Source organism: Mercurialis annua, linkage group LG6 (genome assembly GCF_937616625.2).
Source record: "Mercurialis annua linkage group LG6, ddMerAnnu1.2, whole genome shotgun sequence".
In the NCBI taxonomy this organism is placed as follows: Eukaryota; Viridiplantae; Streptophyta; class Magnoliopsida; order Malpighiales; family Euphorbiaceae; genus Mercurialis; species Mercurialis annua.
In genome coordinates, this window is record NC_065575.1 from 37,204,585 (window position 1) to 37,218,663 (window position 14,079).

Sequence of the window (14,079 nt, forward strand, 5' to 3'; positions counted from 1 at the left end):
GCCCAATAATTATCTGCTTCAAATGATTGGGGAGAGAGAGTTAATTACTCTCTCCCCAATCATTGGGCTGATCCCCAATCAGGCACCAGCCCGCCATATGAGACGGCGGGCTGGTGCTAATTAGGGTGATTTAGCTAATCACCCTAATTAATTAGCAACCAGCCCGCCATCTCATATGGCGGGCTGGTGTGCAGCCCGCTATACCAGATAGCGGGCTGCGTGGGCCCAGGCACAAACCGAGAATTTTGTATCTGGGAGGCATAAAATCGGAATATTTGTGTCTATGAAACACAAAAATGTTAAAAACCCAAATTAATAAGAAGTTTTGGTTTAGAATTCCATTGAAAACAAAATAATATTTTATATAATTATTTTAATATCTGACCACTAGAATTGACCGACCGACCACTGTCCGCCATCCGATTTAACCACTCCTAGCCAGTTAGACTATCTCTTACCGGTTAGACCATTTTTGATTCAACTACCATTTAGTCCTTTACTCATTGGGTCTTGATAAGTTGTAAAATAAGGCTAAATATATGTGAGGTATATGAAAGATAATTTAAAAAAAATAATGAGAAATTAGTACACATAATTTATTTATGGGTCATTAACTTTAAAAAAACTGTGAACTAGACCGGGTCCGGTTCAGCGAACAGTGCAACGATTACCTTTCATTTCTTTTCATTTCTTTTCAAAATCGACAGTCCATCTCTTGCAGAAGACGAGCTGATCAGTAAATCAATGTCCAGATGCATAACAACTGCTATCAAACACCTGATGTTTTATTCTTATTTTAGACATTCATTCAAAACCTCAAAACAAAACCCATCAATACACTGTATAAGATTCAGTTGCTGTTCTTCTTTAGCATCATCTCATCAGCTAGCCAGCATCCTCCTGGTGGCATTTCTAACCAAGACAATCTCCCAGTCCGGCACTCGTAATCTCAACCTAGGCCATGTTCCTCTGTCAGAATCTCTTGTACTTCAAATCCTACGACAAGGGTCTCTTGATGTCTCCAAGAAGATTGAGTTTTTCAACTGGTGTTCTCTCAGACATAATTACAAACACTCCGCGTGCACTTACTCTCACATGTTTCGTATTGTGTGTAGAGCTTCTGGGTACGTTGAGGAACTTCGTGGGCTGCTAATTTCGATGAAGGAAGATGGTGTGGTTGTGGGTTCTGAGACTTTTAAGTTTCTGCTTGATGGTTTTATTAAATTGGGTAACTTTGATTTTGCACTTGAGATTCTTGATTATATGGAGGAATTGGGAACTAATTTGCACCCTCATATGTACGACTCTGTTCTCTTTGCACTTGCTAGGAAAAATCAGATAGGTTTGGCTTTGTCCATCTTCTTTAAGCTCTTAGACGCCTCTGAATCAGATGGTAACGTCGACGGGATTTTACTTCCGGGTTCTACTGCGTGCAATGCATTGTTGGTTGCGCTTAGAAAGGCTGACATGAAGGTGGAATTCAAGAAAGTTTTTGACAGACTGAGGGGGATAAACGGGTTTAGTATGGATACATGGGGTTACAATGTTTGCATTCATGCATTTGGTTGTTGGGGTGACCTAGGTACTGCATTAAGTATTTTCAAAGAAATGAAAGAAAAGAGTATGGAATTTGGATCATTTGGTCCTGATTTATGCACCTATAACAGCTTGATTCGCGTGCTGTGCTTGTTTGGAAAGGTGAAGGATGCTCTAATTGTGTATGAGGAGCTAAAAAATGTATCTGATCATGAGCCTGATGCCTTCACATATCGAACAATAATACAGGGGTGTTGTAAGTCATATCGAATTAATGATGCGACAAGGATTTTCAGTGACATGCAACACAATGGATTTGTCCTAGATACCACTGTGTACAATTCTCTTCTGGATGGTATGTTAAAGGCAAGGAAAGTTACTGAAGCGTGTCAGTTGTTTGAGAAGATGGTTCAGGATGGAGTTAGGGCCTCGTCATGGACTTATAATATTCTGATTGACGGGTTGTGTAGGAACGGTAGGGCTGAGGCTGGTTATAGTTTATTTTGTGACCTGAAGAAGAAGGGACAATTTGTGGATGCAGTTACTTACAGCATTATTGTGCTCCTTCTCTGTAGAGAAGGTCAACTTGAGGAAGCACTATCCTTAGTGGAAGAAATGGAAGAAAGAGGCTATGCTGTTGACTTAGTTACTATAACATCAGTCTTAATTGCATTGCATAAACACGGGAGGTCGGATTGGACAGAAAAGTTAATGAAGCACATAAGGAATGGTAATCTAGCACCAATGATCATAAACTGGCAAGCTAATATGGATGCTTCATTTAAACGCCCGCAAAGCAGAAGTAAGGATTATACACCAATGTTTGCATCCAATGACAACTTCAGTGAGATTATGGGCATATTAAGAAACCCTGACTTAGAGAACCATGTCATAGATGATACTGTTGCTGACGGTGAGAATAGTGCATCATCTGACATAGATCAATGGTCATCGTCCCCACATATGGACCATTTAGCTGATCAAATGAAGTCTGCGGACCATTCTTCTCAGCAATTTACGCTCCACAGAGGACAGAGAGTTCAAGCAAAAGGGACGGATTCTTTTGACATTGATATGGTTAATACTTTCATGTCCATATTTTTGGCCAAGGGAAAGCTGAGTGTTGCGTTAAAGTTGTTTGAGATATTCAGCGACATGGGTGTGAACCCTGTAAGTTATACGTACAATTCTGTCACGAGTTCTTTTGTCAAGAGAGGCTATTTTAACGAGGCATGGAATGTTCTTAATGAAATGGATGAGAAGTTTTGCCCATCAGATATAGCAACCTATAATTTGATAGTTCAAGGTCTAGGGAAGATGGGAAGAGCAGATCTAGCCAGTTCTGTTCTAGATAAGTTAATGAAGGAAGGTGGTTATCTTGACGTGGTTATGTACAATACGCTGATTAATGCCCTGGGGAAAGCTGGCCGAATTGATGAAGTTAAACGCCTTTTTGAACAGATGAAAACCAGTGGAATAAACCCTGATGTCATCACCTATAATACTCTGATTGAAGTTCATACCAAAGCTGGTCGTTTGAAAGATGCATACAAATTCTTAAAAATGATGTTGGATGCAGGCTGCTTGCCAAACAATGTGACTGACACGACTTTAGATTTCCTGGCAAAAGAGATTGATAGACGAAGGTACCAAAAGGCATCAATTTTACGCCAAAAGGATGATTCCTCTTGAGCTATCTGCTCATGGATGCGCAACTAGACTTTATTGGTCTCTGCATGTGTCTCCCAGGAATTGTCCCACTAAGGCCAGCAGAAGCAAACTGACTTGGTATTTCTTAAATGATTATGTACACATTTTGAGCTAGCTAAGGCTATACGCAGCTCATTCGACCTCTTCAAATAAATGTCCATGGCATTATTTAATAAGTCAAGACAATCTACAGACATACTAAGACCCACCATATCCAACTTCTGCACCAAACGGTTTCTTAATGATCTAGTATCGGGCAGCACACCATTGTTCATAGAGAAACATTTAAAAGAGATATGCGAGCTCCCCCGATATTCATGGAAACGCCAGGGCAATAACTGGGCTTCTAATTTGAACACCTGGGCTACCCGCTGTCGGTCAACCTCCTCTTCTTCGACAGAAGCAACTTCAACTGGAGGTCTACTGCCAAGTGAAAGCAATTCTGTAGCACTTTGCTGTTCTTATTCTCTTGAATTCAATTCCTCATACACCATACTTTGAGGCTCCCCATGTGGCCCCAAAGGACTTCGGAGATCCCTAAGCTTGCGATCTCGATTAACAGGAGACCGGCCCTTTGTAGGTGAAGGAGGAAAGGCATCCCCATAAAGCGACTGAAGGCAATTTCTCTGATACCCAGTCACAGATTTAACATTAAGCCTACTATCTAGTTTCAGCTCTCATTTTAGCTTCTGGTGGGGGATTTTTTTTGCAAGGCAAGCATTCTTGACAATGGATGTAATAAAGTGGTATGCAGAGGAATATTTTCTCTGCCAATAATTTTAACACAAAAGTTATCAAATTTACACTTAGATATCTTAAAAGAAACAGTCTTGTCAGCTGATCAAAGTAATTATTTGCTCTCTCATGACTAATCTTTTAAACAATCAAAGCTTTGAGGTCCAAAGTATTTACTCGTATAGCTTTGAGTAGAAAACATTGTCTCTACCTTCCAAAGGATATTTAATTTCACAAACTCAGAAACTTTACCTTCTTCAGAATCCCAAATCCTAAAACCCTAGTTCTAAAAACACCATTTCGTCGAATTGGGATTATTCATCTTTCTCTCTCTGCTGTTTCTGGTGGTGAATGGTATTATCTGGACTCTGTTGTTTGTTTCAATGCCTATGAACTTATTCACATTGAATACTAGCAATCTATGAACTTATTCACATTGAAAACTATTGTTGGCAAGTTATGAACTTATTCACATTGAAAACCTCCCATGCCAATGGTTGCGTTCCTTGTTTCGGATGCATCACTTTCTACTAGATAATGCAACGAAGCACTGACTCAGCAGATTCATCGTCTTAATTTTTTTGGAACACTAGCTTCAAGAACAGGCACTTGAAACAGAATTCTTGCAGCCCCTTTGCGTGTTAGTACTATAACGAACTTGAATGAGTTTGAATTCATAAGTACAGGTAAAAATGTCACAAAATAACATATATCTAGATTTCATCAAATGAATGGCCGCGTTGAACATATTATATTTCAATGAATTTGATCTTAGAACAATAGAATACAAGAAAATCAATCATACTATACAACACCCCAATTACTCTTAAAAAAAATTCAATCACTCCGAGAAAACCCTAACTCTGTCAATCGCAACTCAATACAATGCCGAAATTAGAAAAAACCAAAAAGCAAAGAAAAACCGAGCAAGATAAGCCAGAGAATATGAACCAGAAGAAGCGCCTGCCTCGGAAGAGAAGCGCTGCCGCCATTTCCGACCTCACAAGCTCCCAATTTAGCAACAGGGGTTCCACTGCACATCGCATCGGCGCATCCACACCAATAAGTCCGCCCATCGACGCCGCAAACAGGATCTGCGCGGAAGCAATTGATTGGACACGAAGCTTGAGTTGAAACTCCTTTGCAAACGTCGACGTTTTCTTTGGTGGTGATTTGCTGAATCAACATTTCATTTTTCTGGGCTTCCGCAGGCAAGAAGAGAGCAATTACGGCGAAGATGAGGCATAACGGTGCCAGTAGAGGCACCGATCGCGCCATTGAAAGTTCAGATTCAAGAAATGGTGAATGTTGGGGTTGGGTAAAGCAAAGCAAACCCTAACCCTAACTTTTTAGGGAAAAAAGTGTAACCGATATCGGATGATTTTAGTAAAAGGAATAGAAACCAGAGGATTAAAAAAATATGATAATAGAATGTTGGAATTAGGTGAACAACAACGTCCCAAAATAACAGACAAAACGTATGAACGGGAAAATGTTTTAGGGGACCAATTCCTCTTCAAGAGTCAAAACACGCCATTTCGTAGTCGTTTCGTTTATTTATTCATTTATTTATCTTTTAGAAAAGGCTAATGGGAAGAAAATATCATTTTGTTTTAATTTTCAATTCCAACCCGAAATACTAATTTTTTTAATTTTATTTTATTTTAGATTTTTAGTTTTCAATTACACTCTGAAATATTAAATCAAACTCTTTTCATTTAGATAATATATCGACCAGATTTTTCATATTTATCAAATAATTTAAATATTATTTAATATTAAAAATTACAAAAAAAAAATATTTTCCATAAAATTATGAAAAAATTACAAATTAAATTAATTAAATAATTTTTTTTAAGTTGCCGAAGGAGGAGGAGCTTTTCCTCCTCCGGCAGCTCCTGACCTAAGGAGTTGCTGCTCCTCCGGCCAGGAACATCTACTCCTCGTTGAAGAGCAGATCTGCTCCTCGACTTTATATTCTTATAAAATTATCATTGAACTAGATCTTTTGTTATAAAGGGGTGTCACTCCTATAAAACACAATATTTTTACTTACATGACAAGTCAAAATCATAAAAAGGAATATAGTTTAATGACCTTTTTGTAATAAGAAGTAGGAAAAAGGGGCAAATATTATGCCCCTATCGTTTAAGGTATGGAGTAAGTAAGCCCTTTTTGAATTTCGGATCTCAATTAAGCCCTTAATGTTTTAAAATCAGACCATGTAAGTCCCTCTGTTTAACAATGTTAATGAAACGTTAGTTTCTGTCTATGTGGAATGTCCATATCAGTTTCCACGTGGCCAAACGAAAGAAAATATGGCCTTATGGTTTAAGATGAGAGCAAATATGCCCTTATAGTTTAAAGCGGAAGCAAATAAGCCTTTTATGAATTTTCAATCTCAATTTGACCCCTGAAATTTCAAAATCAACACATCCAAAGCAAACTTTTCATGCATATATTACGACTTTTTCGTAATGCATGAAAAGTTTAATGTTTTTTAACAACTTTAGCGTGAAAAAGGTGCGTTTTATATGGTGATATCCTTTGTAATAAAAGGTATAATTTAGTGATCATTTTATAATAAAATAAAATTTAATAATCATTTTGTAACTTAAAATAACTTTAGTGATCTAGAGAGTTTAATTAATATCCGCTATTTGTGCTGCTTTATTCAACTAAAATGATTAAAAAAAAAAGACATATGAACGCATGCATTTTTCAAATTAAAGCCCATCTTTATTCGTCAATGATATTATTGTTTAAAACAAATTATTATAACATAGATACCTTGCTACAACTTAGGAGGAAACAAAAACAAAGAAATGAATAACATCGAAATTTGACGGACTACTGATCGAGAAGGATCGATGATGATGAGCAAGCTAAGTGTGGCTAGCTGCAGCCTGCATGAGCCATAATTGATTAACACTCGCCAAACCTTACGACTCGAACACCGGCACATATAGCTTCAGGGCAACCGCACCCGTAGGTTACCCCATTGGCACCACACACTGGATCTTCAACGAAGCAGTTTATAGGGCCGGCGCATTCCTCCGGAGGAGGCCTTGTTCCTGGGCATAAATTGATAGTTACAGGCTGAGATTGTGCGATCGACAAGCAAAGAGCGAACATCAGGATCACCATGCATAAGGGGGCTATCTTCTTCAACGTGGTCATGGTTTCAAGTCTATTCTAGCTATGAATTTGTTGAAGCTATTAATTTATTGTGTATCAAGTAATAATAAAATGGAGATGAATTTATAAAGAGAAAATGATATGTTTAAGCAGCAAATAGGTACACGAAATTGTAAAGTCAAAGCTTTGATTATTAAGAACGAATTCAAGATTAACACTCTAACAAAATCAAAGCAAGAAAAAGGAGATGATGACCAGAAACAAGATAGTCCAAAGCCTAGGTATATATATATTTCGGAATTTGAATGAACATAAAATATAGCTTTGGTCTATATTTTGTTTAAGAAATTTGGTTTTCAATTATTGACTTTCGTTAATGTAAAGTTATCATTCTGTTTTCTTCTAAAAAGTAAAGTAAAGTACAATTAAAATTTATTTACTTTTTTTTAAAACTATAGTTTTAATGATATTTGAATCAGTAAAATATAAAATTTAACAAATTAAAGTTAACTAAATGCATCATAGGAGTGAACTAACCTAAGAAATTATCACTTCGTGTATGGATTTGAAAAATAATTTATTTTTAAAATAAGTTTTAAAAGACGTGATTAAATTAAGAAAATATATAAAATTGGTGAATTTTTACGATACTATCCCTTATTTTTATGTATTTAGCCCCCTAAAAAAACAATTGTATGATTACATCCCCATTTGACAAAAGCTGATTTCCCCTTGATCATATCTATGACATATATATAACCATTTTCACAAAGATAAGTCCCCGGTAGGAATGTCAATTTTTAACACAATCCGTTTACACGACACAATACGACACGTAGTTAAACGGCTTTAGGTTGAGCATATATGAGTTCCAGAAAACGGTTCAATCCGTTTCTAAAGAGCGGACTAAACGGATTAAACCTGTATAACCCATCTAACATTAAATCTATTTATTAATTATATTAATTAAAGGGTTAATGTAAAAAATCACGAACTTTACATGTTTTTTCATTTTAATCACGAAGTTTAAATTTTGTCATTTTCATACACGAACTATCATTTTTTTCCAAATTCATACACGACGCTGAGGTGACACTCATTTATTGGTGTATAATGACCTCCACCTCAGCGAATTACACTAATCGAGCCGTGACACTTCAACACCATGTTTAAATTTGGAAAAAAGTGGTAGTTTGTGTTTTTTTTTATATTATCCCTTGATTAAACTATAATATGACCAAATAAATTTATATAATTTATTAATTGTTTAATCTGGTTTGTTAAGATTTATGGTTGTTTTAAAAAGTTTGTTATTTAATTATACTCATTCAATAAAAAAATATTAATTAGGTTAAACATTTTATTAGTAGATTTGTTATACAATATGTGATCTATTAGTTATGGCTATTAATCAACTATGACACTCCAACTTAGTACTCTTTATTACAAAACCCTTTGAAATTTTAAAATCGGCTACTAAACGCCTTAAACTTTACTTAATGGTCCACTAAACTCCTTTTGCCGTAAATTGACCAAAATACCTCTAAAATCAATAAGAAAAAATAATCAAATCAACTAACCATAAAGTCCCTATCTAACAAAATCAAACACAATTCATCCATCCAACCAAACAAAACCTAAATGACTAATCCACCCAATTAAATCAAACTACTCAACCGGAAATCGCCAACCGCCGCCACCTTTTTCCAGCCACCTCCACCCATCCATCGCCGGAAAAAATCCGTCCAAAAATTCAATAAATAATTAAAATAATTTTTTGCATCTTAAACAATTAAAGGAAAAGGAGTCATTTATACCTCTAAGATTTCACTCAAGGATCAAGTAAGCACTCAACGTCCAAAAAGTTAAAATATGCCTCTAACATCTTAAAAAGTGAACAATCAGGCCCTCTGATTTTGACAACCAGACCCCCAACGTCTCAATTATAAATCAAACTAGGGGTCTGGTTGTTCATTTTTTAAGATGTTGGGGGCATATTTGAACCTTTCCGGACGTTAAAGGCTCACTTGATCCTGTAGACAAATCTTATGGCCATAAATAACATTTTTTCCATAATTAAATAATAATTTTTAATTTATTTTAAACAATAATTGAAAAAAATGAACGAGATGCACCGCTCGTCTTCTCCGGTCAACAGACCCACCGCGGTGGGTCTGTTATTGGTTGAACAAACCCACCACGCACGTACGGTGGGTCTGTTCTGGGTTGAACAGACCCACCACAATGGGTCTGTTCTCCAGTGAACAGACCCACCACAATGGGTCTGTTCTCCAGTGAACAGACCCACCACGGCGAGTCTATTCACCAGAGAAGATGAACAGTCCATTACGTTCATCTTCGCCGATTTAAAAAGATAATTTATTTAATTATTTAAGATGTAAAAATAATTATTTTAATTGTTTATTTAATTTTTGGACGAATTTTTTCCGGTGACGGATGGCGGTGGCAGAAAAAAGTGGCGACAGTGGGTGGCGGTTTCCGGTCCAGTAGTTTGATTTAGTTGGGTAGATTGGTGATTTAGATTTAATTTGGTTGTATATGGATGGATTATGTTTGATTTGATTGGGTGTTAACTTTAGGTTTAGTTAGATTGGATTGGTTTGATTTTTTTTTATTAATTTTACGGATATTTTGGTCATTTTTGACAGGAAAAAAAAACAAGGAGTTTGGGTCAGTTTTTTGGGCGGTTTTACGGCAAAAAGGGTTTAATGAAATAAAATAAAGTTTAGGAGGTTTAGTGGCCGATTTTAAAGTTCATGATGTTTTGTGATAGGAGGCTCTAAGTTGGAGTGCTATTAGTTGAGACGTTTTATAATTTGTGCTTAACTCAAAAAATTATAAAAAAAAAACATGAAAACTTGTGTTATACAGTAACATTAACCCTAAAAAAAAGCTACACTTAAAAGGGAATAGAAGAGTAGTTATAAGAACATTGAGAAGCATTTTTTATTAGGCTTAATGGCAAAAAAAACCCAAACCTTTACGACTTGTTGCAATTATATCAAAACCTTTTAATTTTTGCAATAATATCCAAATTGCATTATTTTGTTGCAATAATATCCAAATTGCACTTTTTATATGAATTTTTTTGAGTTTTTTGTCATTTTTTTGTACTTTTACTATATTATTATACATCAAAACATAATAATAGCCTAATATCTTAATTGAAAACAACAAGTTTAGCCATTAATTTGACTATTATTGCTACAAAAAGTGCAATTTGGATATTATTACAACAATAAAAATGCAATTTGAATATTATTGCAAAAATTAAAAAGTTTGGATATAATGGCAACAAATCGTAAAGAATTTTTTTTTTTTACTATTAGACCTGGTTCTAAGCCATGCTACGATACTTGATTCAACAAAAATGATAAAAGTATCAAACGCGTGCATTTTTCAAACTAAAAGTCCATCTTTATTCATCAACAACATATTGTTACCACTTTTTATATTTCATGCATGGCAAGACAAACAAAGAAATAAATTAACAACATTGCAATTTATTCATCAAAAAAAAGAAAACAACATTGCAATTTGACGGACTACTGATTGAGAAGGATCAAATGATTAATTAACACTCGCCAAACTTAACGACTCGAACACCGGCACATATAGCATCATCGCAACCACACGAGTAGGTGACCCCATTGGCACCACAGACCGGATCTTCAACGAAGCAGTTTATAGGGCAGAAATCGTCCGGAGGAGGAGGCCTTGTTCCTGGGCACAAATTTATAGTTACAGGCTGAGATTGTGCCATTGACAAGCAAAAAGCGAACATCAGTAGCATCATGCATACCTTCTTCAACGTGGTCATGATATTTTATATGTTGAAGATATTAGTTTATTGTGTATCAAGTGATAACAAGTTAGAGGAGAATTTATAGAGAGATAATTAATGATATGTGGGAGCAGCAAAAAGGTGCACGAAATTGTAAAGTCAAAACTTTGATTATTATGAAAGAGTTCAAGATTTTACACTCTCTGACAAAATCAACCAAAAATAAAAGATGATGAATTATTCAACTTTAAATCACAAGTTTATTAACCAAGTTAATCCTTTATTCGTAAAGAAAACATACACACCACTAGAGGTCATTCAATTATCCAATGATTAATACGCACCATCAACAGCGCTATTTTCTTGAAACTATTAGCTATTGTTAATCCAAGCCAACTTATATCGTACAGATTTGTTAAATTTCGGATATGAAAACAGAAAGCAAAATGGAATGTGTTTACATAGGATGAGAAAAGTCAAATAGGAGTTCAAATAAAGAAAAAATGTGCAAATATTGTCCTTAGGACATCTCCAACCCAACTCTATAATAAATTATGATTCCATCGTATAGAATAAATTATCTACAATCCACTCAAAATGATGAATTTTTTCATCACAATAAGTTAAATTTTTTATAGTGAAATATTTAGCCTTTTGTTTATTAAGAGGTAATATGCTCCGTATTTGGTTCTACGTCATCTTTTTTAGTCAGATTCATGAAAATATCAACCACTGATCATCGATTTAAAATTTGATAAGTTTAAAAAATGACTAATTCGAGTACCTTTCTAAAATTATGTCAAAGTTTAATAACCCCTAATGTTTATCACCCCTTAATTATAGGCCTAATGGTAAAAAAAACCCAAACCTTTACGATTTGTTGCAATTATATCCAAACCTTTTAATTTTTGCAATAATATCCAAATTGCATTTTTGTTGTTGCAATAATATCCAAATTGCATTTTTTGTAGCAATAATAGTCAAATTGATGGCTAAACTTGTTGTTTTCAATTAAGATATTAGGCTATTATTATGTTTTGATGTACAATAATATAGTAAAAGTCCCAAAAAATGATAAAAAACTCAAAAAAATTCATATAAAAAGTGCAATTTGGATATTATTGCAACAAAATAATGCAATTTGGATATTATTGCAACAAAATAATGCAATTTGGATATTATTGCAAAAATTAAAAGGTTTGGATATAATTGCAACAAGTCGTAAAGGTTTGAGTTTTTTTTGCCATTAAGCCTTAATTATATATACTCAGCTTTTCTGCTCTTCCCTTGAATCGCGTACGTAGAAGATATAATTTCATTTAACTTGTTCACAATAATGAAACCAATTCTCGGTTTGTTTGACAAAATAATATTTTTTTACTAGTAACTTGTTATACGTTTTCTAAACAAATACGTTGACTTTGAGCTACCTAATTAAGTTGATTTACCATTTCGTTTGGTGAGAACATAATCATAGAACCATACAATTTGACTTTGAATTCTGCGGAAAGCAGATCATCAGTAATTATAAATTAAATTTTCCAGAACAGATTTATGTAAATCATAGCCTCATATGATCTTTTCATATAGCTATAAGCTATGGCTAAACTACTTGATTCATAGAATTTTAAAACCAATGCCCAACTTTTTTCGTCAATAGTATTATTGTTCAACACAAATGGCACATTTTTTTTTTTGGTCAATCAACCAAAAGGCAGCAACTCTTTATTGCTAAAAGGGAGATACACCCAAAAACAAGCAATACAAAAGCCAAAAGGCTAAATCAAACTACAACCCACAAGTGCAAACAGAAACAAAACTAGTCTAAACTACAGACTAGAAACAACCCAACCAACCCCAAAGGGAAAAAACAGAAATCAAAACAACCTAGCTACAGGCTAGAAACAAAACGAAACAATCTGATGAAAAAACAGAAGGAACATCAACTCCTTCTCAAATTCACAGCCAATCTGATCTCATTCCAAACTAGCTCCACTGGCATACGGATCTGATTAAATATGATTTCATTCCTTGCTTTCCATATAAAGTAGATAGCAGTAGTGAACATAAGCTTCCTGGTTCTCGATATACCAGATCTTCCACCAGTCCTCCTGATAAAGTAACTGATTTCTCTGCTCCAAGAAGTAATGCTTCTATTAATGCCCAACTCTTCAAGAGCTTTTTTCCAAATACACTGCGAGTAGCTGCAGGAGAAGAACAGATGATCCACAGTCTTCACACTCCTATTACAAAGGTTGCACAAATCAGAATCAATAATCTTCCATTTACAGAGTTTATCTTTAGTGAGCAATCTCTTCTTCATACAGAGCCACACAATGAAGGAATATCTTTGCACATAACCTTTGAACCATACCAGCTTGTACCAATTAACTCTTGAAGGCTTCAAAACTAGCTCAGAGTATAAGCTTTTGATGGAGAAAATTTTACTCTTCTCAGCCCTCCAACTCACATTATCCTGCAGATTACAATTAATTTTGAAATTCATTCTGACAAAATCCCACACATTCTGAGTCCCTTCATCAATGGGGTCAGGAAGTCTCCAGGTACCATTCCTCCAAAGCCTGCTCACTTTAGCATCTTTCTGAACATCAATATCTTTAATATTCACCTCAGGGAATCTCTCTGATAAAGACTTTCCATCTGGTCAGGGGTCAAACCAGAAAGAGAAGACATTCCCATTACCCAACTTATAATCAAAGAAGGGCTTAACCTTATCCCTTATCTTCACCAAGTTATTCCAAGACCAGGAACACTCAGCAGGCTTGCAAATGCCCCAAAAGCTCATTCTCTTCAGTTTATTATCTATAACCCATTTAGCCCAAAGACTAGGTTTAAGAGTAACAACATTCCAAATATGCTTAGTCACAGCTGCTATATTCCAAATAAGAATGTTTTTAATGCCCAGGCCACCACACTTTTTATCACAGCAAACATCATTCCAACTGACAAGATTTTTGCTTTTACTAGGATCACTACCATTCCATAAGAATCTCCTACAAGCTCTCTCAACTCCAGTTATAACACTTTTAGGAAGAATGAAGATGGTGCACCAGTAAATATGCATGCTCATAAGCACTGCATTAATAAGTTGAAGTCTTCCTGCATAGGACAGACACTTGGCAGCCCAAGTAGAA

General features: G+C 35.2%; 3 protein-coding genes across 3 annotated transcripts; 1 reads left to right on the forward strand and 2 right to left on the reverse strand.

The window, feature by feature from the left end:
• The first annotated feature begins 649 nt into the window (after positions 1-649).
• Positions 650-4,281, forward strand: LOC126688234 (pentatricopeptide repeat-containing protein At4g01570). The gene has a single exon (XM_050382863.2). The coding sequence runs from the start codon at positions 745-747 to the stop codon at positions 3,226-3,228; it is 2,484 nt and encodes an 827-aa protein (XP_050238820.1). The 5' UTR covers positions 650-744; the 3' UTR covers positions 3,229-4,281.
• LOC126687831 (uncharacterized) lies at positions 3,297-4,502 on the reverse strand. The gene is made up of 3 exons (XM_056106359.1): positions 4,455-4,502; positions 3,736-3,872; positions 3,297-3,669 (listed from the first exon to the last, which is right to left on the reverse strand). The coding sequence occupies exons 1-3, from the start codon at positions 4,500-4,502 to the stop codon at positions 3,297-3,299; spliced, it is 558 nt and encodes a 185-aa protein (XP_055962334.1).
• A 197-nt stretch (positions 4,503-4,699) lies between these two features.
• Positions 4,700-5,455, reverse strand: LOC126688235 (uncharacterized). The gene has a single exon (XM_050382864.2). It carries the CDS (start codon positions 5,257-5,259, stop codon positions 4,876-4,878), a length of 384 nt encoding a protein of 127 aa, XP_050238821.1. The 5' UTR covers positions 5,260-5,455; the 3' UTR covers positions 4,700-4,875.
• Between the last annotated feature and the right edge of the window lie 8,624 nt (positions 5,456-14,079).

Excerpts from the sequence above, each read along its gene's own strand:
- LOC126688234 (XM_050382863.2), top strand. The coding sequence starts at position 745 with ATGTCCAGATGCATAACAACTGCTATCAAACACCTGATGTTTTATTCT.
- LOC126687831 (XM_056106359.1), bottom strand. The coding sequence starts at position 4,502 with ATGCATCCGAAACAAGGAACGCAACCATTGGCATGGGAGGTTTTCAAT. Across the intron at positions 3,873-4,454 it reads TGGCATGGGAGGTTTTCAAT|AGAAATTGCCTTCAGTCGCT; the intron begins GTGAATAAGTTC and ends ACTGGGTATCAG. Across the intron at positions 3,670-3,735 it reads GGGGAGCCTCAAAGTATGGT|TAGACCTCCAGTTGAAGTTG; the intron begins GTATGAGGAATT and ends TTCACTTGGCAG.
- LOC126688235 (XM_050382864.2), bottom strand. The coding sequence starts at position 5,259 with ATGGCGCGATCGGTGCCTCTACTGGCACCGTTATGCCTCATCTTCGCC.